The sequence below is a fragment of the Loxodonta africana genome, chromosome 18, assembly GCF_030014295.1.
Source record: "Loxodonta africana isolate mLoxAfr1 chromosome 18, mLoxAfr1.hap2, whole genome shotgun sequence".
Taxonomy (NCBI): domain Eukaryota; kingdom Metazoa; phylum Chordata; class Mammalia; order Proboscidea; family Elephantidae; genus Loxodonta; species Loxodonta africana.
In genome coordinates this window covers 48,706,607-48,731,263 of record NC_087359.1, presented here as the reverse complement: position 1 = coordinate 48,731,263, position 24,657 = coordinate 48,706,607, and the positions used below count along the sequence as shown (strand labels likewise).

The 24,657-nt window shown below is 38.8% G+C and overlaps 1 protein-coding gene and 1 non-coding gene across 3 annotated transcripts in view; one reads left to right on the top strand and one right to left on the bottom strand.

Annotated features, from left to right (window-relative positions):
- Positions 1–14,302, bottom strand: part of CLTC (clathrin heavy chain) — a 64,055-nt gene extending 49,753 nt beyond the window's left edge. Inside the window, exon 1 of one of the 2 annotated variants that reach the window (XM_010594281.3) lies at positions 14,145–14,302. In XM_010594281.3, coding sequence (XP_010592583.1) covers positions 14,145–14,186 — 42 coding nt within the window. In that variant the 5' untranslated portion in view covers positions 14,187–14,302. The remainder of the gene's footprint in view (positions 1–14,144) is intronic. The other variant, XM_064271305.1, reaches the window with a different exon arrangement.
- On the top strand, positions 1,787–1,894 carry LOC111751810 (U6 spliceosomal RNA). Its single transcript, XR_002786892.1, has one exon. It is a non-coding gene; the product is annotated as a U6 spliceosomal RNA (small nuclear RNA).
- Positions 14,303–24,657: the final 10,355 nt, after the last annotated feature.

Sequence of the window (24,657 nt, the reverse complement as noted above, 5' to 3'; positions counted from 1 at the left end):
CAAATTTCAAAAACACTAAGTGTGAAAATGCAAAAAGATCAACTGAACATAAAATATGGCATAACTTTTTAAATTCAGCAATATTAGACTCAGAAATCTAAGTTAAATGCTCATTTCTTTTTAACATTTTATACCCTTGTTTTTCCTGTTTTGATTTTGAAAATACATTTGATTGTAAATGTGGCAAACAAAAGAGGGAAAGAATGTGTCTATCCTTGTTTGAGAGGCAGGAGCAAAGCCCACCTAGATGCCGGATGAAAGGTTTCAGTGATTTAACACACATAAAGCACTTAGAGGAACTCTGGTGGAGGAGAGGTTAAGAGCTCTGCTGCTAACCAAAAGGTTGGCAGTTCAAATCCACCAGTTGCTCCCTGGAAGCCCTATTGGGCAGTTCTACTCTGTCCCACGGGGTTGCTACAGGCAAAAAGTACTTAGGGGGGAGCCCTGGTGGCGCACTGGTTAAGCCTTCCACTGCTAACCAAAAGGTGGGTGGTTTGAACCCATCAGCTCCTCCGCAGAAGACAAACATGGCAGTCTGCTTCCATAAAGATTTACCGCCTTGGAGCTCCTATGGAGCAGTTCTACCCTATCCTATAGGGTCACTGTGGTCAGAATCAACTTGATGGCACTGGGTTTGGCTTAAAAACACTTAGAACAGTGTGAGGGCACATAAGCACTCTAAATTTTAGGAATTTCTGTACTTTTACAGTTATCTAGCTCTGGGACTATGGTATCATGATACATGCTGTTCCAGAACAGATGGTCCAACTGCTTTAGATATCGTGCTCCATAATTACATATTCAAGCCTTAAGTGGGCCAACTGCTTTGTTCGAAACATGTGTTGCTAAAGACAGAATGGGAAAACCATGATAAATCAAGGCATCAGGAAACCCAGTATGGTGAGTCAGCACCTCGTTAGAATACATTAATCACCAAACTATGAGGATATCATTAAAAGAGTCACAAATATATTTAATCCAATAGTATTAATTTATTCAAAAGGGCAGAAAATTAAAAAGGACACACAACCAAATAAACCTATTTTTCAATGCCCAATTCTCTGACTAGCCAAAGACAACTCTCCATTAGCACAAAGGCTTTATCTCAGCCATCTACCACAACTATGTTTGTGCCTACAAACACTGCATAACTGAAAGAGTTAACAGATTTGCTTGAGCCTGTTAATTTCAACCAGCAGTTCTTAAATCTGACCAGATGGGAATAAATTCATTAGAAATCAGTTTCTCTATAAGAATAGTCAAGGCGTTTGTTTCTTAATGAACGACTAGTAAAACCAGGGAACAGAACTCATTTACCAGCTGTATCAGCTAAAAATCAAAATACAGTAAAACTCGTGTTTATGAAAGCATTATTAAGAACTTATGTTTCACAATTAGTGGTTGGCTTTACACTTTCCAGATCCTTCCTCCTTGTTTCATCTGAACAGTTAGAATAAAGGAAGTATGTATGGGCTGCTGTATTTCAGATGAAGCTATTTTATAAGTGCTCTCTGTGTATATAGTCCTATTTCAGTCACCTTTTATGTAAGTGAATCTCGTATCTTGACAAAGACTTAATAGGCAAAAAAAAAAAAAAGCACTACAGAGTTAAAAGGCCAACAATTTTAGAGAGATGTGCTGATGCTTGGCTGTCATTATACCATTAGTTAATGCTATACAATATCCCAAAGTAAAAATACTTTTAAGAATGTGCTTAAAGACTTGGTTAATACGCTATCCTAACCACTTCACTCAGCATAATTTCCTTTAAAAGCTCTAAAACATCCTGCTCACTTTGGCAGCACATATATTAAGACTGGAATGATATAGAGAAGACTAGCATGGCCCCTGCACAAGGATGACATGAAATTTGTAAGGCGCTCTATATATTTTAAAGAAAAAAAAAAAGGTTCCAAACCATCTTCTTCCTTCACTAGTATCAACCACAGTTTACAAAATGAAAAAGAAAAAAGAAATGCTTACAGCAGTCACTTTACTGAGCTCTTCCTGGAAGCTAGCAGAACGTCAAATAAAAACTGCAGTTGCTAATGTCTAAAGGAAATGAAGAAAAACGCTGAGAATGCAGCATTCCTTTAAGTCGTCCAATAACAGGATACAAGCAATTGTTTTCTGTGGCCTCCATAAATTTCGAGCAACTTATAAAAAATGCCTTTAACTCTTGCTGACCTCCCACCGAAACACACAGATTACTATTACCATTTTGTTAAAAGCAAGATTTCATAGAAGAAACCAACTAGATTTGTTTCCACTCCATGATAGTCTTTGAAACAATCACTGTCTCTTAAGAGAGGGATAGGATAGAACTTTAATATTTAAAGTCTATTTCCCCCAAATTAATTTTTGACTCTGGACATTTACTCGAGTTGTACGTAATCCAATCAGACAGGAACTCGAAGCTAGAGACAGTTACCTCTGATAAACTATTAAGCAACTGCTGACTGCAAATCAAGAACTTCAACTTTTGACTCATTCTTTAAAAATAGTAACAAAATAATTAGATGAAATATTGACCAGGCTGCAGGGGAATATAAGGAAGTTTTTACTCCTCAAGTGGGTTATGATTCCCCAAGGTGATCTCTTTCCTGTATAAATGTCAATCAGTTGGCCCAAAACAACCAAACGTTACCAAACTTATGACTGATTACAGGTTTCGGGTGGGGGCTTGTGGGCTATCCAAGCATTCCTTTAGGGAACCAGAAAGGAGGCTTACCTTGAGGGTTCAAGAACATAATAAATACTTAGTACTGACTCTTCCTAAAAACCGTCAAAGGATAATTTTAATCTACCTGGAGAGAAACCAAGGACTTGGTTTCCCGCTAACAGTAATTAAAACATGTGGTCAGTTTCCTTACTATTAAAACTGCAAGGTTCCTGAAGAAACTGCACTCTATGACAACTTTCTAGAAGTATTTTTAAGAAGGGGTCCAGTGTTACATTCAGCTCAACTCCATCACTACTGCACACAATCATGCATTTTTCTATCCTACACTGACAGGCCTATTCGGGAATTAGACACACCACCATTATTATTCATTTTCTACTTGTGTGAATCATTCCGAACATCATGAGCCCGTCAGGTGCGATGAGTTACAAGTTCAACTGAGTGAACGAACGAACGGAGACAAGCAGCATGAAGAATTACAGGCGCACTCTAAACCATTTAACACATTTAGGGAGTTCAAAACATCAACAATAAAATGATAAAGATTTATTTTCTATTAACATCTACTGAGTACCTACTATTTGACAACTTAATATCAATTCAATATTTTATTACTTGATTTAAGTATATGTTTTGTAGTTAAATCACCTCCTTTTTGTAACCTGGTGTTAAACTATAAATCTGTCATTACTACTGAGGAAAAAACCTTTGAGATGAAAAATAAATTAAAAAAAATTAGAGTTCAAATTGTAGCTCATGTGCCCTAAAAAGAGAAAAAAATTCCATCTCAAAACCCTATAGATTGCTTTGCTGTCTGATATTCAGTGTTAAAAACTAAGATCACCTTGATTTTTGTGTCAGGGAGAGGGAGTGGCCTGGATATTTGTAGACTTCCTTTTTTGATTCATGGTACTAATACTTCCCCCCGCCTGTGTAGGTTGTGATCTCCTTTCACTGATTTTGTCTCAAATAGCAAATTCCTTTTAATCTTCTTTCATACCAAGAAAGTTTTCTTTCACTGTGTAAAAACAGTTTCCATCCCAATTATTTTGGTTTCTATATTTCTAGATTTGTAACCTATTACCTCCCCCATCTTTAATTCTGTAATTTCCCTCTGAACTTAAAACTCATATACTTAATCTTCCACATTGCCAATTCCAACTCCACAGAGACAATCCTGCAATTGCCTTCAGGATCAATGTTTCTGTGTATTTTGTTATATAAACTCAGTATCTCCATGGGTCTTTCTGTTCTGTTTTCAACTTATTCTGCATGCCACAGATGATGTCAATATTTTTCTAAATTTTTTTTCTGGTTCCAGTAGAAAAACTTTAAAAAGTATTTCAAATCTCATCTTAGATCTGTAATAGTTTTTCCAATAATCCCATATTTAAACAATTACTGAGCAGCTAATGTGTGCCAGAGAGTATACTGATGCATAAAGAATTCTAGAATGAAGGGTCTATTACCCCTCAGTCCAGAACAGGTACACGCAATTAAAACGGTTTCGTAAGTTAGAGGGACGCATGCCTAGCCCAGATATAGGTGTGGGTATATGTGGTGTCTCAGAAGAAACACACACACAATCTAAAGGAGGACACAAAATTAATGGGAAAGCAGGGCTGCAAAGCTAGGAGAGAACACACAGATCTAAAAATACCACATGCACAAAGTAAGTATTCATCTTCCCAATGAGACTACCCTCTACCCTCGCCCAAAGGCTTCTGACAAGTGTTGCAGTGGATGTAAAGAAACTGGAACCCCGGTACATTGCTGATGGGAATGTAAAATAATACAACTTCTGTGGAAAAGTTTTGTGATTCCTCAAAAAGTTGAACACAGAATTGCCATAAACGTGACTAGCAATTCCACTCCTAGGTATATACACAAAAGAACTGAAAACAGGTACTCAAATACCTGTACACTAATGTTCATAACATTACTATTCATAACAGCCAAAAGATGGAAAGAACCCGTGACTGTCAACAGATGAATGGATAAACAAAATGCGATATAGCCATACATATTATTTAGCCAGGAAGGAAGGAAGTAATTATACGTGCTACAATATGGATGAATCTTGAAAACATTATGCTAAGTGAAAGCAGCTAGACACAGAAGGTCACAAACATTGCATGATTCCGTATATATGAAATATCCACATTAGGTATGTAAATCCAGAGACAGAAAGCAGATTAGCGGTTTGCCAGCAGCTAGGTAACAAGTGAGGTAACAGGTGGAAGAGATAGGTCAATGGGTATGGAGTTCCTTTTGGAATGATGAAAATGTTTTGGAACTAGACAAGATGATAGCTGCACAACACTGTGAATATACCGACCCATTACTGTCAAGTCAATTTCAACGCACAGCAACCCTATAGGACAGAACAGAACTGCCCTATAGGGTTTCCAAGGCTGTAAATCTTTATGGATGACGAATGCCACATCTTTCTACTGCCGAGTGGCTGGTGGGTTCAAACCGCTGATCTTTCAGTTAGCAATTGAGTGCTTAACCACTGTGCCACCAGGGCTCCTCACAAATGTACTAAGTGACACTAAATCTTTCACTTTAAACTGGTTAATTTTATGTTATGTGAATTTTCCTCAAAATAAACACACAAATGTTTTCAGTCCTTTTAAGTTAGAAACTCATAGGAATTAGGTATTTTTAACGTATAATTCAGGTAGTCTTTTGACTTAGTTTATACAGACATTTAAAACTATAAAATCATTAACTTGGAAATGTTTTTATGCTCTTTACATTTCACAAACCATTTTATTTAAACTACATATGCATTTTTTACACCAGTGTCTTCATTACCACTGAAGTCCTTTAGCAGCCTGAAAATAAATCACCTTCATTTCCCTCCAAGTGCCGCCCTTAGATTTGCATAGTTCAATAAAGCCAGTACAGAGTACTGCCGAGAATGGGGAAAGACACAAGCTTTTCTAAAACATGCACTCCCTGTATTTTTTTTCCCAGTTATTCATCCTCAAATAATGAGATCTATCCAAAGTCCAAATCCCCCGCCACTGAGTTCAGCTGTTTGCCAAGCTTAGAGTTATATGGGTACTCTTTGGGTTCTCCCTGTCCACTTTGGTGGTTTTTTTAAATGAGCAGCTGATCAGAGACAAATGCAAGCAACTCTCAAACCAATTCTCATTTTCCATCCACTACGAGTCCCACAGTTTCAGCAGATGGAGGTCATCAAAAACTGCAATCCCCAGGGCCTCCAGTATGCACTATTATCAGGATTCTTCCTTTCCCTACTCCAGAAATGAACTGGATACAGAAAATGAGAAAGAGGAAAGAGTTTGGTGCAATGCTAAGACCCTGGCTTCAATAACAGCTCTTTCCTTTATCATGACATATACATTCAACTCAACTGGATAAAGGACGACTACTCCCAAGATGGTAGGGAGAGGGTACCTGTGCATCTTCATGGAATACGAGTTGGAACTGATTTGATGGCATACAACATGTAATAATTATCACGATATAAACACAAATGCATATCCCAGTCTAACTTCAAAACTGCCCAGGAAGTATTATTTTAATTTTATAAATAAGGAAGTTGAGACAAGCTAAAAACATTAAATGATCAGAGACAAAGCTCAGATTAAACATCTGAGGCATTTTCCATAATAGCACACTGCAGAGTTTGAATTCTGTAATATGAGCAAATGTTGTTTTAATGGACCCAGTTCCTTTTCACAAAAACCTTTAAAATCTGCTTTACTTCAGAATTTAAAAGTTCTTATTTACCTAATGATTCAAAACAGGTAGTATTAATATTAACTGGTAGTTCTGCCTCCAAATGACAGTGCCACATGTTTGTAACCATTTTACCCTCTATGGTTATGCTCCTCAAACTGAGTAACAATGTTCTACTCTCCCTCCCTCCCCTCTTAAGCACAACTGTCTTCTTGAGTTCTATTCAAGTTTTACATTAGAAAAATACAAAAACATGATACATAAAAAAATAGAAAGCAGAACTTTCCTGCTTTCACAAGTGCCTTCCAGACTAGAACACGTTCACTCTCTTGTCATTAAAGTCTACAGAAAAGTTTGAGAAGTTCAGCCTTATGAGACGTATATAGTTAATCCTGGTTACAAGTTAACCTGACCCCAATCATTCTGCATAAATTCAGAGTAGGAATTTGGATAAAGTCCTGAAAAAAAAGGTATCTAAATAACTGTTTAAAGCATAGAAAAGTCAAAAACTGGCGCACCAGCACCTAAAAAGATTATTACCCTAAAAACAGATTCTGACTGGAATGTATGTGCCAAAAAAGTACCAAAACATGACGCAAACACACTGTGGTGGTATTTTACAGTTCAAATTATACAGATCACTCACCAAATAAGGCAACATGCCACAGTGAAAGAACAAGTGTTAGCACGACCGCACACTATCTGTATAACTCTACAAGTTAACTGCTATGAACTTCAGTTTCCCCATCTGTAAAATAAGGCTATAACCTAACCTACCTGAAAGGGTTTTCTTGATAATAAGATAATGTGTATAAAATATTTGGTACAGTTCTTGGCACACAGTAGGTACTCAAACAGGTACAACAGTCAGTTTATCTTTATTTTGTAGATTTCAGGGCAATGAAGACTTGATGGCTAGTTATTCCCCCATAATAGGACAGAGCTATCTTAAATTATATCTTCCACAACACACGAGATTCACAAATTTCAAGTCTGACAGGGGTTTTGCCTAATACATCCAGATCCAAGCTTCTAGCCATCCCTTTGAGTTAACAGCATTAGCCACAGGCACTTGAAGCGGGGGGGGGGGGGGGGGGGGGTGGCACAGCCACCTAGAGCTGTGGCTTACAGGACAAGTTGATTTTATGAAGTAACTTTAGCATGGCATATATATAAATGAATTTAGAGAAACAGTCTCAGTTTAACATAAAGACTTAAAGTCAGCTACAAACTTATAAAGACATATAACGACACTAACAAAGGCCTTCCCTATGGGCGTTTTATCAGATATGATTCATATATCTGACCCAAACCCACTGCCGTGGAGTCAATTCCGACTCATAGCGACCCTATAGGACAGGGTAGAACTGCCCCACAGGGTATCCAAGGCTGCTTCTTCACAGAAGCAGACTGCCACATCTTTCTCCCATGGAGGGGCTGGTAGGTTTGAATCGATGACATTTCCATTAGCAGTCAAATGCTTTAATCACTGCATCACCAGGGCTCCTAGATCTAACCAAGAACACTAATTTAAAACGTTATCAGTGGCACACAATGAGAACTCAAGGAATATAATGAAAGGTTAGCTTAAAAATATCTTTCTTTTGGGCACAGGTTTAGAGCAGTATCAGTTTTACACCATATGAATGTTTGTATGAAGTCCTGCACAATTGCAAATGTTCAAATACAAAAGAGATCAGCAATCAAGTAGACAACACCCATGGCTGTAATGATGTGTGGACAGTCTCTGACAACTAACTAGCGGGACCATGAATGCAAGGTGCAGTCTGCTGAGTCTCATCTTGTACCCACAGTGTAACACCGTGCCTGGTATACAGGACTCAAACCTTCGGTGAATGCACTTAGCCCGAATATGCACAGCTCATAAAAATCTGGGTCTGCGAATGAAATACTGTGTCGCTGATTGAGAAATACTTGAATAAAATGCACTGGACAAAAATTACATAGCTAAGAACTAATGTTCCTAAAGTGCTGCAGCAGGTACTTTCACATACATTTCAGACCTTCACAGTAACTTTGTGAGGTAGTGTGTCTATTTTAGGTATTGACTAGCTTGATGGTTTGAAACCACACATAGGCGCCTTGGAAGACAGGTCTGGAAATCTGCTTCCAAAAGATCACAGCCTTGAAAACAGTACAGAGCAGTTCTACTTTGTACACATGGGGTGTCTCTGAATCGGAATCAACTCAAACGACAATTAACAACATGTCTATTTGACAGAGAAAAAGAAGAAATCAGTCTTAACCTGTGCTAATAAATATGGCAGCTACATGTTGTATTAATAACCACTTGAAATGTAGCTGTAACTGGGGAACTGTACTTTACTCAATTATTGGAAAATTTAAGTAAGTTTGGAATAACCTGGATATGCAAATCTGCTTTTCCAATCTGTAAATTTTTTTGAAATCTAAAGACAGATCTAGTATTCCTGACAAAAATAAGGTCAGATTTGAGATGTGCTGTAAGTATAAAACGTTATGTGCCGTCGAGTTGGTTCAGACTCATAGTGACCCTACAGGACAGAGCAGAACTGCCCCCACTGGATTTCCAAGGAGTGGCTGGTGGATTCAAACCGCCAGCCTTTTGGTTAGCAGCCCAGTTCTTAACCACTGAGCCCCAGGGCTCTCAGTATAATATACACTGCAGATTTTGAAAACTTAGTGTAAAAAAAAAAAAAGAATGTAAAATACCTCATTAGTAAATTTTGTACTGATTATGTGTTGAAATGATATTTGGGGTATGTAGGGTATATGAAATTAAAATATATTAAAATTATTTCCACCAGTTTTTTACTTTTAACATGGTTACTACAAAACATAAAATTATTACATTATATGACTTATATTGGGCCACACTTGTCTAAACAACCCCAGATTCTTACTCTATCCACTATACCAAGTCACTAATCACAACTTGAACAAGAGGTGTCAACTCTCTGCACCAAAGTCCAACAGGAAAAAGCACACTAGGGTACTATAAAACTTCTCTTAAGGCCAATTTTTCTATTTCCTTGAAATATTGTGTCTGAAGACCTGGGTTCAAATCCCATTCTGACACTGTGTACTCTTTGGCTCTATTTACTGAGTCTCATCTTTTTCAACCCTTTAAGAACTGAATCTGGGGGGATTAAGTGAAGACCTGAAAGCACCCAGCCACATTTACAGCTCATAACAAGCTCCCTCCACTCACGAGGCATTTGATTACCATCACCTCGCCCTAACAGAGACAGTATTAAAACTTCTGATTGAGTTTTAATTTTCCCTAACAAAATGTTCTAAGTGTATAAATATGAGTGGTGAGATAAACCTTCAATCTTACAAAGTACATCAGTATAGTCCATAATCACGCAGTCCAATGCAGTAGTAAAGATCCACATGTTGTATTTACATTTTTTAATTGTGCTTTTAAGTGGAAGTTTCCAATTCAAGTCAGTTTCTCATACAAAAACTTACACACACATTGTTGCTCTCCCTACAATGTGACAGCACACTCCTTCCCTTGGCCCTGTATTTCCGCGCCCCATTCAACCAACTCCTGTCCCCCTCTGCCTTCTCATCTCACCTCCAGACAGAACTGCCCACATAGTCTCCTGTGTCTACTTGATCTAAGCAGCACCCTCCTCACCAGTATCATTTACATCTTATAGTCCAGTCTAATCTTTGTCTGAAGAGTTGGCTTCAGGAATGGCTTTAGTTCTGGGCTAACAGAGAGTCCAGGGGCCATCACCTCTGGGGTCCCTCCAGTCTGAGTAAGACCATTAAGCCCGGTCTTTTTACTAGAATTTTTCCTCCTACTCCATCGGGATTCTCTGTTGTGTTCCCCGTCAGGGCAGTCACTGGTGGTAGCCGGACACTCACATCTTGTATTTACATTTAATTAAAAAGAAATAAAAGTCAAAAATTCAGTTCCTTGGTCACATGAGCCACGTCTCACATGTTCAATATCAGTATGCAGCTAGTGGACGTTTCTATCATTGCAGATCTGACAGCAGCCCTAAAAGAGCAAAAGCCACGTCGGTGTAATACTAGCAGATAAAAATTGTTAAATATAATTCAAATATCATTAAGAGTTGAATATATTTATAAATAATTTAGCATAGAATCTGAGAACTCAATATAAATGGAACCTTTTCAGACCAAGGTACAAATTATAATTACAGACAGAAAAAATTGTTCCAAGAGCAAAATACAAGGTTCCTAAAAATTACTAATTTCACTTCATATGAAAATGAAAATCATTGCGGTTCTACACACATACAGTTCCACATCTTAAATTATTTCCTAATCATAGTGAAAGCACATTCACAAGAAGTAGCCACACCTCTTTAAGATGAGTAAACTGACCATTAGGAAAAGTCTGAAAAGAATATGACACCTTTTAAGTTTCTAGGCTATTTCCCTGGAGCTCTAGCAGCAGTGGTTGAGCTACGGCTACTCACCAAAAGGAAGGCAGTTCAAATCCACCAGCCACTCCTTGGAAATCCTATGGGGCAGTTCTACTCTGTCCTATAGGGTTCACTATGAGTTGGAATCAACTGGACGGCAATGGTTTTTTTTTTTAAAGCTATTTCCAGGGTAGAATACAGCATACTTCCGAACAGTATGCCTCTTCGAGATGGTACAGCTAAGCACACAGCATATTCCAGTAATACTTAGCATTGCTTTCTCTTTGCAAACAAAAACCATAGCAAGAATCTCCACTATGCAACTCACAACACATTCCATGCCTACATTTATGGACTGAGCAGAAAGTCGCGGAACACGGTGGGTAGAATCTTAATCGCAGACCCTCTGCAACCCAGGAATACAGTGGAATATGTCAACTGGCATAAAGATACTTAATGTGCCAAGAATTGAGAATTCCAGGCAATAATTTATATATGGCCTAGTATTTTTTAGAATCTGCCACTCTTGTAATGTCTTACCCAAATATGCACTCATTTGTTGACAGCTATCAGCCTAAATGTAATCCTGGTGGCATAATGGTTAAGAGCCACAGCTGTTAACCAAAAAGTCGGCAGTCTGAATCCACCTGGTGCTCCCTGAAAACCCTATGGGGCAGTTCTACTCTGTCCTCTAGGGTCGCTATGAGCTGGAATTGACTCAACAGCAACAGGCTTTTTATCAGCCTAAACATCCTTAAAAAAAAAAAAAAAACCGCATAACTTAAAATATTAATATTCATTTGACGCAGATCCAACCCTCAATGACAGATCCTTCAACTGGTCAATGTAGTTAAGGCCTACAAAAATAAATTCATTTACAGTTCAGGTTTTGAAGCTATAACGAGCTAAAGCTCCAAACTTAAGTTCCTCATTTCTTGTTCCCAGTTTTTATCCAAAGCGTTTCAGAAAGTTTTCTGCTATTTAGCAAGCTGGCAGAGGGTCAGAGGTCAAAGACTTAAGTTGCCAATTAAAATAATTCTTATTAACTAAAAAAAAAAAAGGAGAGGATAAAGATGAGAAGTCAGGAGATAATTATCCTGGAAGAGGTTGATAATTTGACTCTCTCTGCAATTTAATCATTATCAGCTCGAGCATACAATAACTAAGTTTATCACTCCAAAAAATGGATATCTTTTTTTTTTTAAAGTATATTCACAAAGCTACTTTATACTCAAAACTTTCAAATTATTTGAGAAGGAAATGGCTTCACTCAAGTAACTGGAGAAACTTCAGACCACTTAGAAATCAGGCCTGTATTAAATGTCTTCAGTTGGTGATAAGGCTGGATTCTGTTTTGTGCAATCATTTAACAATTCTTGTCTCCTCTTTAATAAAAATAAGCTATTACTCAAACCACCATCGGTCAACCAAAAAGATTTACTAGTGGGTTATATCATGGATTGCCATGAGTTGAATTCAACTCAGCGGTAACTGATATGCCTCAGCCATGTAAACTAAGCAGCAGCTGTACCTGCTTCTCTTGTGTATGACTTACAAACATTCATCTACAAAAAGGCTTATTTCAAATGCACTTTACTGTGAGGAAGAGCCTGTGGTTTCTGCACACCTAAAACCAGTATTTTTCTAACCCTCCATATTCAATTACCAGCCCCCTTTAACAGAGGTAAACACAGCAACTGGATTGAACATAAAAAAATAATTTCTCCATGTCCATTCTGTTACTTAACGTTTTTAAATCCTTTGTAATATAGTGGTTTTATTGCCGAGGTATATTCCATTACTTCAGATGAATTATTCTGCAAACTACCGATGACTGAAGGAAGTACACTATTTAACTAGTTTTACAGGTAAAGGTTTATTATTCATTACAATTCAAGTCTTAAAGAAAAAGAATTTCTTGATGCAAGTTAAAATGATAACAGCTGTAAAGAACTATGAAATTATGTTACTCACATCTTGAATATTAAACCTTTTTATTAACAAGAATCCTCCGGGGATTCTTGTTAATGAAATGGAAGAAAGTAAATAAAATTGCCTTGAATGGAAAAATATCCAATAGGTTACTAATATTAGTGTTATGTGTATACCATTGGGTCCTCTAACATTATTTATGAAACTTGCTCTTCAGAAGACTGAGTTTAGGCAGACCTCTTTAAGAGGGTATGTGACAAGAAAACAAGTTAATATGAATGAATTATTTCAGCCAAAATGAAAACTAGATAGAGGCAGGATTGGTGAACTTGGAAAATCAGAAGCTCAAAAGGCTTAATTCAGTCAAGCCCTCCAATGATCACCTGCCTAGCCCAGCCAGGACGTGCTGCCAGATAAGACAACAGTATGTTGCCTCCAGGATAAGACACGGTAGGGAAAAAATTCTAGAACCTACTAAAGGGAAGCCAATTACAGACCAAACAATCCTGGACAAACGTCTCAAAGCAGGTGTGCTCTATCCCCATAGCTGTTTTAATTCCAAAAAATCCTAAAGGAGCTACTCACGCCAAGCGCACAACAATCTGTTAGACTCCAGCAGACCCCAAAATAACCTCTGAAGAGCTCCTTCCCTACCTCCTAGAACCAAAGAGGGGCTAAGAGACACACCACTCCTAGAGAAATCAAGAAACGGAAAAAGGCTAATTCCCCCAGGGACCTTGACCCCAAGCACCCTGAGATTGACACCGCCCTGAGAAATACGTTCCCCCATTCTAAACTCCTTCTGTGACCTTGTTTCTACTGCCTTAGGGAAGGCAAGATACAAGGCCGCCTCCCCCCCGCCCCCCACCCCGGGGGAAGGTGCCTTTCCCAGTTGAGAGCCGCAGAGGGAGGAAGAAAAAAGGTTGCTCCTCCCCAACCCACCCGCCCCACAACTCCTTAGTGCAGACACGAAGGTGGAGAGGGAGAAAGGCAATGAGAAATGACAGCCCCCGAATGGCCCAAGGGGTAATGAGAATCCATGCTCCAGGAGAAACAGGAGAGAATCTCTCCCCATCCACCTACCCAAATGAATGAACGGAAAAAAACAAGGAGGGGGGAGTTAGTACATGCAGTTCTTCCCATCCAGGAAGCAAGGTAGAGAGATCCTGAGATCCAGGCCTAGCATTGACGCCCTTTGCACCCTGACTCTTGTCCTTTCCAACCAAGCCTCACAAGATTTCTTTAACCCGTTAAGCTTTCCAAGACAGGCCCCCCTCCATCTATCCCAGGCACCGACACCCACCACTCCCACCCCCCCGATACCGCTCTTTCTGCTTAGGCCTATACTCCAGCTTCTTCCTTCCTTCCTACCCTCTCCGCAGCCCTCACCAGCCCGAGCCCAGCCGCACCTGGAGATGCTCCTGAAAACGAATTGGCAGAATCTGGGCCATGGCGCTGTCGGGGGGTACGGTCTCCTCCTGTCACTGGGACTGCGGGGCAGCGGCTGCCCGGGCTCTCCAAGGGAGAGGAGGAGAAGGGGGAGGGGGAGGCTGGGCTCAGTAGGATACTCTCCGGGGACGCAGGAAACTGGCAGGCAGACGAAAGAGCTCGGGTCGGGGGCGGAGGCTCCAGGGGCCAGGAGAGCCGCAATGGCGGAACCGGGCGCAGCGCAGACTCCGGAAACGGCTGAGCCCTGCGGAGGGATCCCGGCGACAGAACTCCGCCCAAGTCGCCTCACCCCCTCCGCTTTATGTACCCCTCCACAGAGTGCCGCGATACTGCCGGGCGGAGGAATTAGGGGCGCAGTGCGCCGAGAGCCTCGCGTACTGATGCTACACGGGTGTTAATATAAGCACCGAAGGGACTACTTTTTGGACTCATCACTTTCCCCCAGCCTCCTTCTATTCCCTACCCCCCCTTTTTTTTGCATTTTGCCACATCATGCGACAAGGGGCAACTACGTCATTTCCGTGGGCGGTTCAAGTCCCACCCACATACTTCCGGGCGCACGTGACGCTGGTAGGGAAGGGTCGGCTGATCGCTGCCGGAATGAAGAGCGGGTTCTCGGGAAATGCGGAGTCTCCTGGGAATGAGGTGGCGGTTGGGCCACCTTAAGGAGCGGCGGGTGCTGCTCCTTCCCCTGTGACCCTTGCCTATTTAAACTGGGTGCCTTACGAAGACGAGGCGTGGGCTGATGAGCCCGATCTCCCACCCTGTCCGTGACTCAGGGAAACTGCTTCCCCGCAGAGCGCTCTCTTGGCAGCTAGCTGCCGCACTCCTCCCCCGCCTGGTTTCTTATAGTGGGTGGTTTCTTACATCTCCAGGACTGGGGCAGCGAAATGGGGTTTTAAATCCTCGCAGTCACTACACACGCGCTTCTGACGGTTGGAGAACATGACGCGCGGATTCTAACTAGAACCAGCGTTCTCCTCGGGTGTTAAATATTTGGCTCAAAGGACAGTGAAGGCCATTTATGAGGTATCTCCAGCTGGCCTTGTGATAGCTTCTCTTAAGGTTTCTGCGGACATTTTGGAGGACATCTATCCGCCTAGTTTAGTAATCAGATAGTCCAGTGTAAAGAGTTTGAATATCATAAATAAGCTAGAAGGTCTGACCAAAATTGTAGCAAGAAGCTTTTCTTTTTAGCTACGTCAAATCATTCTGAGTCTCAAAGATTTGGATTATTCAGTTACGGGTGCTTGAAAGATTTTTCCTACGTGAGGTTAACGTCCACGCGTGGAGGAAAGGGATGAACTATTAGCCATGTATTTCAGTGGGACCACCTCAACAGTGCCTCTAGGTTTAGCAATGTTTGGGAATATAAATGCTTCAAAGACGGGACATCGTATCTTCTAACAGCATTAAGGTATCTACAGCATTCATTGTCCATTAATAATAACCTCAGCACCTTATTGCTAACGTATAAGGTGTTAATAGTATTTAATAATTGAATCAATAAAGGATAAAGGCTTCTGTGGCTTTCATTTCTTGTAAGATGTTATTTTTTCGAGAAAAACTCAAATACACAATTTTTTTAGTGCCTTTTTCACTTAAACATAAAACTATAATTTTGTTTTCTATATTAAGCAGTTTTGCTTAGTGTGAAAAGTCTCCTTACTCATTTTAGCTGTTTTTGTCTCACTAAGGATGAGAGAAGAATGTGTGGTAGGTAAGAAAGTGATTAGAGACTGTTTTGTAAAGAAAAGCCTTGCCACCATGTTACAAGAGAGAACATCTATGCTGAGCAAAATTTCGTTTTGTATTGTTAAACCAAATACTTGAAGATGTGTATTCTGCAACATTTGAAAGCATCTTTCTACTACGAGTCTAATAGCTGTTTTAAATCCTTTTTGGAAGTAGATCAATCCTCAGAAATCTAAGGGAGCTACTGTTTTATTATAGTCAAAGGCACTAGCTTAATCATTTCAGTCTCAGGTTCTTGGATACAAGAGCTATATATCATGAATCAGCTACCAATTTTTTTCTTCTATTAGTGTCTTGCATTTTCGTACAGACCCTGTAATTTTAAAGTATATTTGAAATCCCAAAAGCAGTTGATTTATCTTGGATACTTAGTATGGAGTATCTAACAAAAAAAGTGTACTGAGTTTCTCTTAAAGTGACTGCGGTGTCATCATACACAGAAATCTAATGAACGCATTATTTTCAGAAATAATTTGAGAAGAAAAAATAGACTGCAGTATACTAGTGCATTTTGAGCACTATAAACAAATCCAATTTTTTTCAAGAGTAAAAAGGTCCAGATGGTAAACATTTAAAAAAAAATAAAACTATGCCTTTTAAAGATCAAAATTTGGATGAGGTAATAAGACATGCTTTTTATGCTGTTCTTTAATGGTGTAGAGACAGGAGAAAGGTTGAGAATCCCTACTGTAGAAACCCGAAAGGCTGAGGCACTGTTAACAGTTACTACAGCAATACCTAAATAAGCCAGGAAACAAACTCTGCGACCCAGATTTTTTTTCCCCAACTATCACATAGTCTTTTAATAAGACTGCTGCTATGAATGAATCATAACCCTGGTCTAGCAAGGTACCATGTTAAATAAATGGTCGACTCTTTAAATTTGAAGCACTTTTTAACCAGAATGTTCATCAACAGTAGGCCCTTACCGTGAGTCACAGCAAGTGCCATTAGCAAAAACTACATTGCTTGGTCTGTTTTGAGGAGTGCTAAAAAAACCAAACCCAGTGCCATCTAGTCGATTCCAACTCATGAATGAGGAGTGCTAGTTTCTCAAAACCTATACAGCAAACCTTTATAGTGCTCCTTATTTTATACCAGGAACTAATTCCTAATGGGAATGACATCTCAAAAAAACCTTCATTGTAGGATTCCTCTGTAGCTATTATCTTCAAGCAGCCCTGGCACTAAGGTTAATAATGCCTTTTAACTTGACATTTTAAAAACAGCTTGGGCTAGCTGCATTGCATGAGTCAAAACAAAGGCATTTCTCAGACATTACAGATTAATTTTAAAGTAAAACTTCAACTCACTGCACCAAATAGTTGATAATTAAGATTTTAATGAAACCAAGAGGTATATACTTTAGCATTATCCAAGTAAGATAAGTAGCTTTGCCATTTAAACATTTCAGTCCCCTAGAGCCACTGATACAAATCCCAGTAGGATTATACCCTCTGGTCTTTTATCTTTTCAAAAATGATAAACAGCAGCATATCAAAGGCCAGTAAGAAAATGAATATCCTTTAGGGCTCAGGTATTAATCTACAGTGCCCACAGTATTTTGGCCCTGTACAAAACCCAGTGCCATTGAGTCGATTCCAACTCATAGCGACCCTGTACAAGGCACTGATTATAGGCAAGACTCCCTCAAATGAATGAAACATTTAAAAAGCAAAAATTTAATGGACTTTAGCATGAAGTAGACCTGAGCTTATATTCTTGACATCATTCACTGTTCAGGCTTATCTTAAACCTAATTTGTAAGACAAAAAAACCAAACCCACTCTAGTGCAGTTGATTCAGACTCAGCGACCCTATAGGACACAGCAGAACTGCCCCACAGGGTTCCCAAGGAATGGCTGGTGGATTTGCACTGCCACCCTTTTGGTTAGCAGTCAGACACTAAACCACTGCACCACCAGGGACCAGGGCTCCACATTTAAGTTCTATAAAGTGTTATGGATGGCAATAAGATCTGTATTAGGATTGAGCATGTTCCTAGTGAATAGTCAAGACTAACCCTGTGGGGATCTAACCTGCAATCAATCTATCACACTGTATAGGCCTCTCCTTTGTTTTTATAGGTGAAATCAGATCCCAAGCAGAGGGATGCGTGGCTGATAGCATTACCTTAAAAAGTTATCTCAGAAAAGATGGTCCTCTTCAAATGTAGAGATGCACAGAGCATTGTGGACAGAAAAACTCAGAAGAGTTATAACCCTGATGATCAATAGGGAGTCAGATGCCTTTTCATATCCAAAAACAAAAATTACAAACTTGAGAGGATCTATAGAATGAAGGGGCCAATTTATGGTGATTGAGGGTAAAGGTATAGGAATGATTGTTATGGACTGTTTTTCTCCTTTCTAAATATGCAGAATTGCCTCTTTTCATCTCCTAGAGTTATTACTGTTTCCAGTTCAAAGCAACACATTACCCACACATGTTCCCTCAGCAATACTGAAATTTTTCCACACTCCTAGGGATAGTTTTGCCACTACCAGTGCACACCTGCAGCGTTATGGTAGTAAATTTGCTCTTCTTTAGAACAGAAAGGACTGTGATTTGGTAAATAAATTTTGGTTAACTCAATAATAAAGTTTCAAGGAATTATCTAATTTACACCAACATTTTTGAATACTGACAATGTAAAATTATTCAACATTAAAATCTCTTAAAAGACTTTTGGAAAAAAAATTAATATGGAGAAAGCAATTCTGAATATTGAAGGCCTTGGGTTCATCACTAAAGAATTTTTTTACGGTACTCCTACAAAAGTAGGACCCCAGTCTGAATCCATTCCAAACCTAGGACACACTAGAAAAAAAATTTTTTTTAATGCTTTACCTCAACTTGTCTTGACTGATAAAAGATTATGTAAAACAAAAAAATCTGGTTATATTCTTTTCCTGGCTGTATAGATTGCAAATAACTGAGTTTAATGTTGTAAACAGCCATACAACTAGTATTCGTTCCACACCACTGCAGAGATGAAAAATATATAGCATTCATATGAGCCTGCCTCATATTTATTGATTTGCACCAACAGGCATGAAAAAGTCCTTAGATTAGTTCCACCAGCCACTCAGATACAAAGCTTTCCACGTGGTGGAAATAAAAACTAACGTTATAAAGACAGCCTTTCCCATCTCTATTTTAATTACTATCTAACTGAGCCACCAGATCAGATGTGGAGATAACACTTCTCGTTACTGAGGAAGGCTCAGAAATTCTATTTCTTTAAAAAGAACTAAATAGAATAGCAGACTGGCATACAAAGCTAGTCTATAAGTGGTGCACACTAAAAAAGGAAAATACCCGTTTAAACAGAACTTTCCAATTTTTCTATCTGCAAGAATGAGTGCCACTCAAATTATTCTCCATTTGACCTAATTAGTATTAACCCAAGTTACAGACTGGAAATAGGAAAACCATAAAGAAGAAGCTGACACCAAATAAACTCACGAGAAAATGATGGTCCACTGAGTCATGGTAGAAAACAACGGATAGAAGGACCATACAGGAGTTTTCTTAATTGAATTTTTACTGTCAAGCAACACTTACTTTTACTCAAAATAATTTTTACCCTCTTTCAGTAATTTCAATAAATATATTTGGTCCTCTTAAATTCCTCCTTGCACAAATGCAAAAAACTACATTAAAATTTGGGTATGCATCCTCGTCTAGCTTTTTAAAGCTTCAATATATTATGCTCAAAGACAAAATCCTTATTAGTTGAATCACGAGAACAAGCCCGTTCCCCATATGTAGATTCTATTTTCATTCACTGTGATCTTCCCATGCTTTTTAAAATTATATATGTAGATATATATACATAATGTATCCACATAAAATACACCATTGTAAAGTTTTAGAAGTTTATATGTAGTGCCTTCTTGTGTATATCACCTGAAGCTTGAGATTTATCCATGATTATATACAAACTATTTGTCAATTTTAACTCTTTAATATTCCACTGAACAACTATATCACAATTTATCCACTTCCATATAAATGGACATTTAGATTTTTTTTCACAATTACACAAATCTTGCAAGGAATATTCTTGTGTGCACATTTTCAAGAATTTCTAAGATACACCTATATGTGGAATTGCTAGATCAGGGTATGCACATATGCAGGTTAACTGCACATAGCCATCTTGCTCACGAGAGGATATGCTCATGCACATTGCACTCCCCGCCCCACTGCTCTATATCCTAGCCAGTGCTTTGTGTTATCAGAGATATTTTTGATGGATGTGAAGTGATATCACATTGCTTTAGTCTTCATTTCCCTTATTACTGGCAAGGTTGTCCTGTTTTCATGTTTATTGAAGATTCAGATTTCTTTTGTTAACTGTTCACATCCACTGCCCATTTTTCTTCTAGGTTTTAGATTTTGTATTGACTTGTACAAATTCTTTATATATTGCAAATATCACCTCCTTCCTCTGTGGCTTTTTTGTTTCCTACTTTTTGCTGGTTCCATTCCCCACCTTCTACCCCCGCACCCTGCTTGTTATACAAAAGTTTTCAATTTTAAGGTACTCCAGTTTATCAGTCTTTTCTTTTATGGTTTGTACTTGTGATGTCTTAAGAAACCTCTTCCTACCCTAAGGGCGTAGACATTCGAATTTTCTTCACAAGTTTTACAGCTTTACTTTTTCACATTGAGACTTTTATCTACTTAGAATTTATTTTAGTATTTACTGTAAGGGAAACTATTTTAATTTTCCTATTTGCAGAAGCAGACATATCAGCACTATTCATTGGATAATCCATAATTTCTCTGATTAATAATGCCACCTCTCATGTATCAAATCTATTTATTCCTATGCCAATTCTGGTGGCAAAAGGTTAAGCTAAGAGCTCGGCTAACCTAAAGATCAGAGGTTTCAACACACCAGCAGCTTTGAGGGAGAAAAGACCTGGTAATCTACTTCAATAAAGATTACACACTAACAAACCTTATGGGGCAGTTCTACTTTGTCATATAGGGTCACTATAAGTCAAAATCGATTGGAAGGTACACAACAATAACAACACGCCAACCCTATACTGCCATAATTACTATGGTTTTATAGTAATTCTTGATATCAGATTAAGTCCCCCTACCTTATTCAAATTTACTTTTTTTTACCTTATTCTTCTTGAAAAATTGTCTCGACTATTCTTAGCCCCTTTGCATATACATATGAATTTTAGGATCAGCTTGTCAACTTATACCACTCTATTGGGATTTTGATTAGAATTGTAATGAATTCACAATTCATTTGGAGACAAATGACATCTTTACAATATTCTTACTATCCATTAAGATGACATTGCTACAAGACGAAAACTAATTAAAAATGGATCAAGGACCTAAATACAAAACCTAAAACTATAAAGATCATGGAAGAAAAAATAGGGACAATGCTAGGGGCCCTATTATATGGCAGAAACAGGATACAAACGATAACAATGCACAAACACCAGAAGATAGGTAACTGGGATCTCCTAAAAATTAAACACTTACTCTCTTCAAAAGACTTCACCAAAAGAGTAAAAAAAGAATCTACAGACTGGGAAAAATTTTTTGGCTATGACATATCCAACAACGGTCTAATCTCTAAAATCTATAATATATTGAAACACCATAACAAGAAAAAGACAATCCAATTAAAAAATAGGCAAAAGATATGAACAGACATTTCACCAAAGAAGATATTCAGGCGGTGAAGAGATTGAGAGGAAATGCTCGTGATCATTAGCCATTAAACAAAACCAAACCCGCTGCTGTTGAGTTGATTCCAACTCATAGCAACCCTACAGGACAGAGTTTCCAAGGAGTGCCTGGTGGATATGAACTGCCGACCTTTTGGTTAGAAGCCGTAGCTCTTAACTACTTAGCCACCAGGGTTTCCCATTAGCCATTAGAGAAAAGCAAATGAAAACTGTAAAGGGATACCATCTCAGCCCAACACCACTGTCACCAATCAAAAAATCAGAAAATAGCAAATGTCAGTGAGGTTGCAGGGAGACTGGAAGTCTTATGCACTGCTGATGGGAATGTAAAATGGTACAACCCTTATGGAAAACAATATGATGCTTCCTTAAAAAGCTAGAAATACAAATACCACATTATCCAGCAACTCCACTCATACGAATATATCCTAGAGAAGTAAGAGCTGTCACACGAATAGACATATGCACACCGATGTTCGCTGCAGCATTATTCAAAACAGCAAAAAAGTGGAAACAACCTAAATGTCCGTCAACAAATGAATAAATTATGGTACATATACACGATGGACCTCATGCATCAGTTAGTTTGTTGTGCTGTGGTGGCTTTCGTGTTGCTGTGATACTGGAAGATTTGTCACTGATATTTCAGATACCAGCAGGGTCACCTTTGGTGGACAGGTTTCAGTGGAGCTTCCAGACAAAGACAGACTAGGAAGAAGGATGTGGCAGTCTATTTCTGAAAAAACTGGCCAATGAAAACCTTATGAATAGCAGCAGAACACTGTCTGATAGAGTGCCAAAAGATAAGCCCCTCAGGTTGGAAGGCATTCAAAATATGACTGGGGAAGAGCTTCGTCCTCAAAGTGAGTGGGCTTTAATGATGTGGATGGAGTCAAGTATTTGGGACCTTCATCTGCTGATGTGACATGACTCAAAATGAGAAGAAACAGCTGCAAACATCCATTAATAATTGAAACGTGGAATGTATGAAGTATGAATCTAGGAAAATTGGAAGTCATGAAAAATGAAATGCATAAAGACCAATATCCTAGGCATTAGTGAGTCAAAATGGACTGGTATTGGCCATTCTGAATCAGACAATTTTCTATGCTGGGAATGACAAATTGAAAGGGAATGGCATCATGTTCATCTTCAAAAAGAACATTTCAGTATCTATTCAGAAGTACAAGGCCGTCAGTGATAGGAAAACATCCACACGCCTACAAGGAAAACCAGTTAATACCACTATTGTTCAAATTTACACACCAACCACTAATGCCAAAGATGAGAAAGTTGAAGATTTTTACCAACTTCTGCAGTCTGAAACTGATCAAATATGCATTCACGATGCAGTAGTTTCTGGGGGTTGAAATGCAAAAGTTGGAAACAAAGAAGAAGTATCAGTAGTTGGAAAATATAGCCTTGGTGATTGAAAAATGATGCCGGAGATCGCATGATAGAATTTAGAAAAATCAATGACTTATTCATTTCAAATAACCTTTTTCCAACAACATAAACGGTGACTATACACATGGACCTCAGCAGATGGAAAACACAGGAATCAAACTGATTACATCTGTGGAAAGAGATGATGGAGAATTTCAGTATCTCTCAGAATACGACCAGGGGCCAACTGTGAAACAGACCATCAATTGCTCCTATGCAAGTTCAAGTTCAAGCTGAAGGAAATTGGAACAAGTCCACGAGAGGCAAAATATGACCTTGAGTATATCCCACCTGAATTTGGAGACCATCTCAAGAATAGATTTGACGCATTGAACACTAATGACCAAAGGCCAAACAAGTTGTGGAAGGACATCATACATGAAGAAAGCAAGATGTCATTAAAAAGACAGGAAAGAAAGAAAAGACAAAAATCGATGTCAGTGAGCTTCTTGGCTCAAGTAGACACTTGAGACTATATGGGCAACTCCTGTCTAGTGGCAAGATGAGAAGGAAGAGGGGGACGGGAGCTGGCTGAATGGACGTGAGGAAGATAGGGTGGAGAGGAGGAATATGCTGTCTCATTAAGAGGACAGCATCTAGGAGTACATAGCAAGGTGTGCATAACTTTTTGTATCAGAGACAGACTTGATTTGTGAACTTACACCTAAAGCACAATAAATAAAATAAAAAGAAAGAAGAGACTCTGAAACTTGCTCTTGAACATACAGTAGCTAAAGTGAATGGAAGAAATGATGAAATAAAAGAGCTGAACAGAAGATTTCAAAAGGTAGCTCAAGAAGACAAAGAAAAATATGATGAAACGTGCAAAGATCTGGAGTTAGAAAACCATTTCTCAAGCTGAAAAAACTGAAGAAAAAATTCAAGCCTAGAGTAGCAATTTTGAAGGATTCTATGGACAAAGTATTAAATGATGCAGGAAGCATCAAAAACAGATGGAAGGAATACTCGGAGTCACTGTACTAAAAAGAATTGGTCGACGTTCAACCATTTCAGGAGATAGCATATGAACAAGAACCAAATATACTGAAAGAAGAAATCTAAGCTGCATTGAAGGCACTAGCGAAAAACAAGGCTCCAGGAATTGACGGAATACCAGTTGAGATGTTTCAACAAACAGATGCAGTGCTGCAAGTGCTCACTTGTCTGGAAGATAGCTACCTGGCCAACTGACTGGGAGAGATCTATATCTGCGCCCATTCCAAAGAAAGGTGATCCAATAGAATGCAGAAATTATCAAACAGTATCACTAACATCACATGCAAGTAAAATTTTGCTGAAGATGATTCAAAAGCGGCTGCAGCAGTACACCAACAAGGAACTGCCAGAAATTCAAGCTGGATTCAAAACAGTCCTGGAACAAGAGTTATCATTGGTTATATCAGATGGATCTTGGCTGAAAGCAGATAATACCAAAAGATGCTTGCTTGTGTTTTATTGACTATGCAAAGGCATTCGACTGTGTGGATCGTAACAAATTATATCCATAACATTGCGAAGACTGGGAATTCAAGAACGCTTA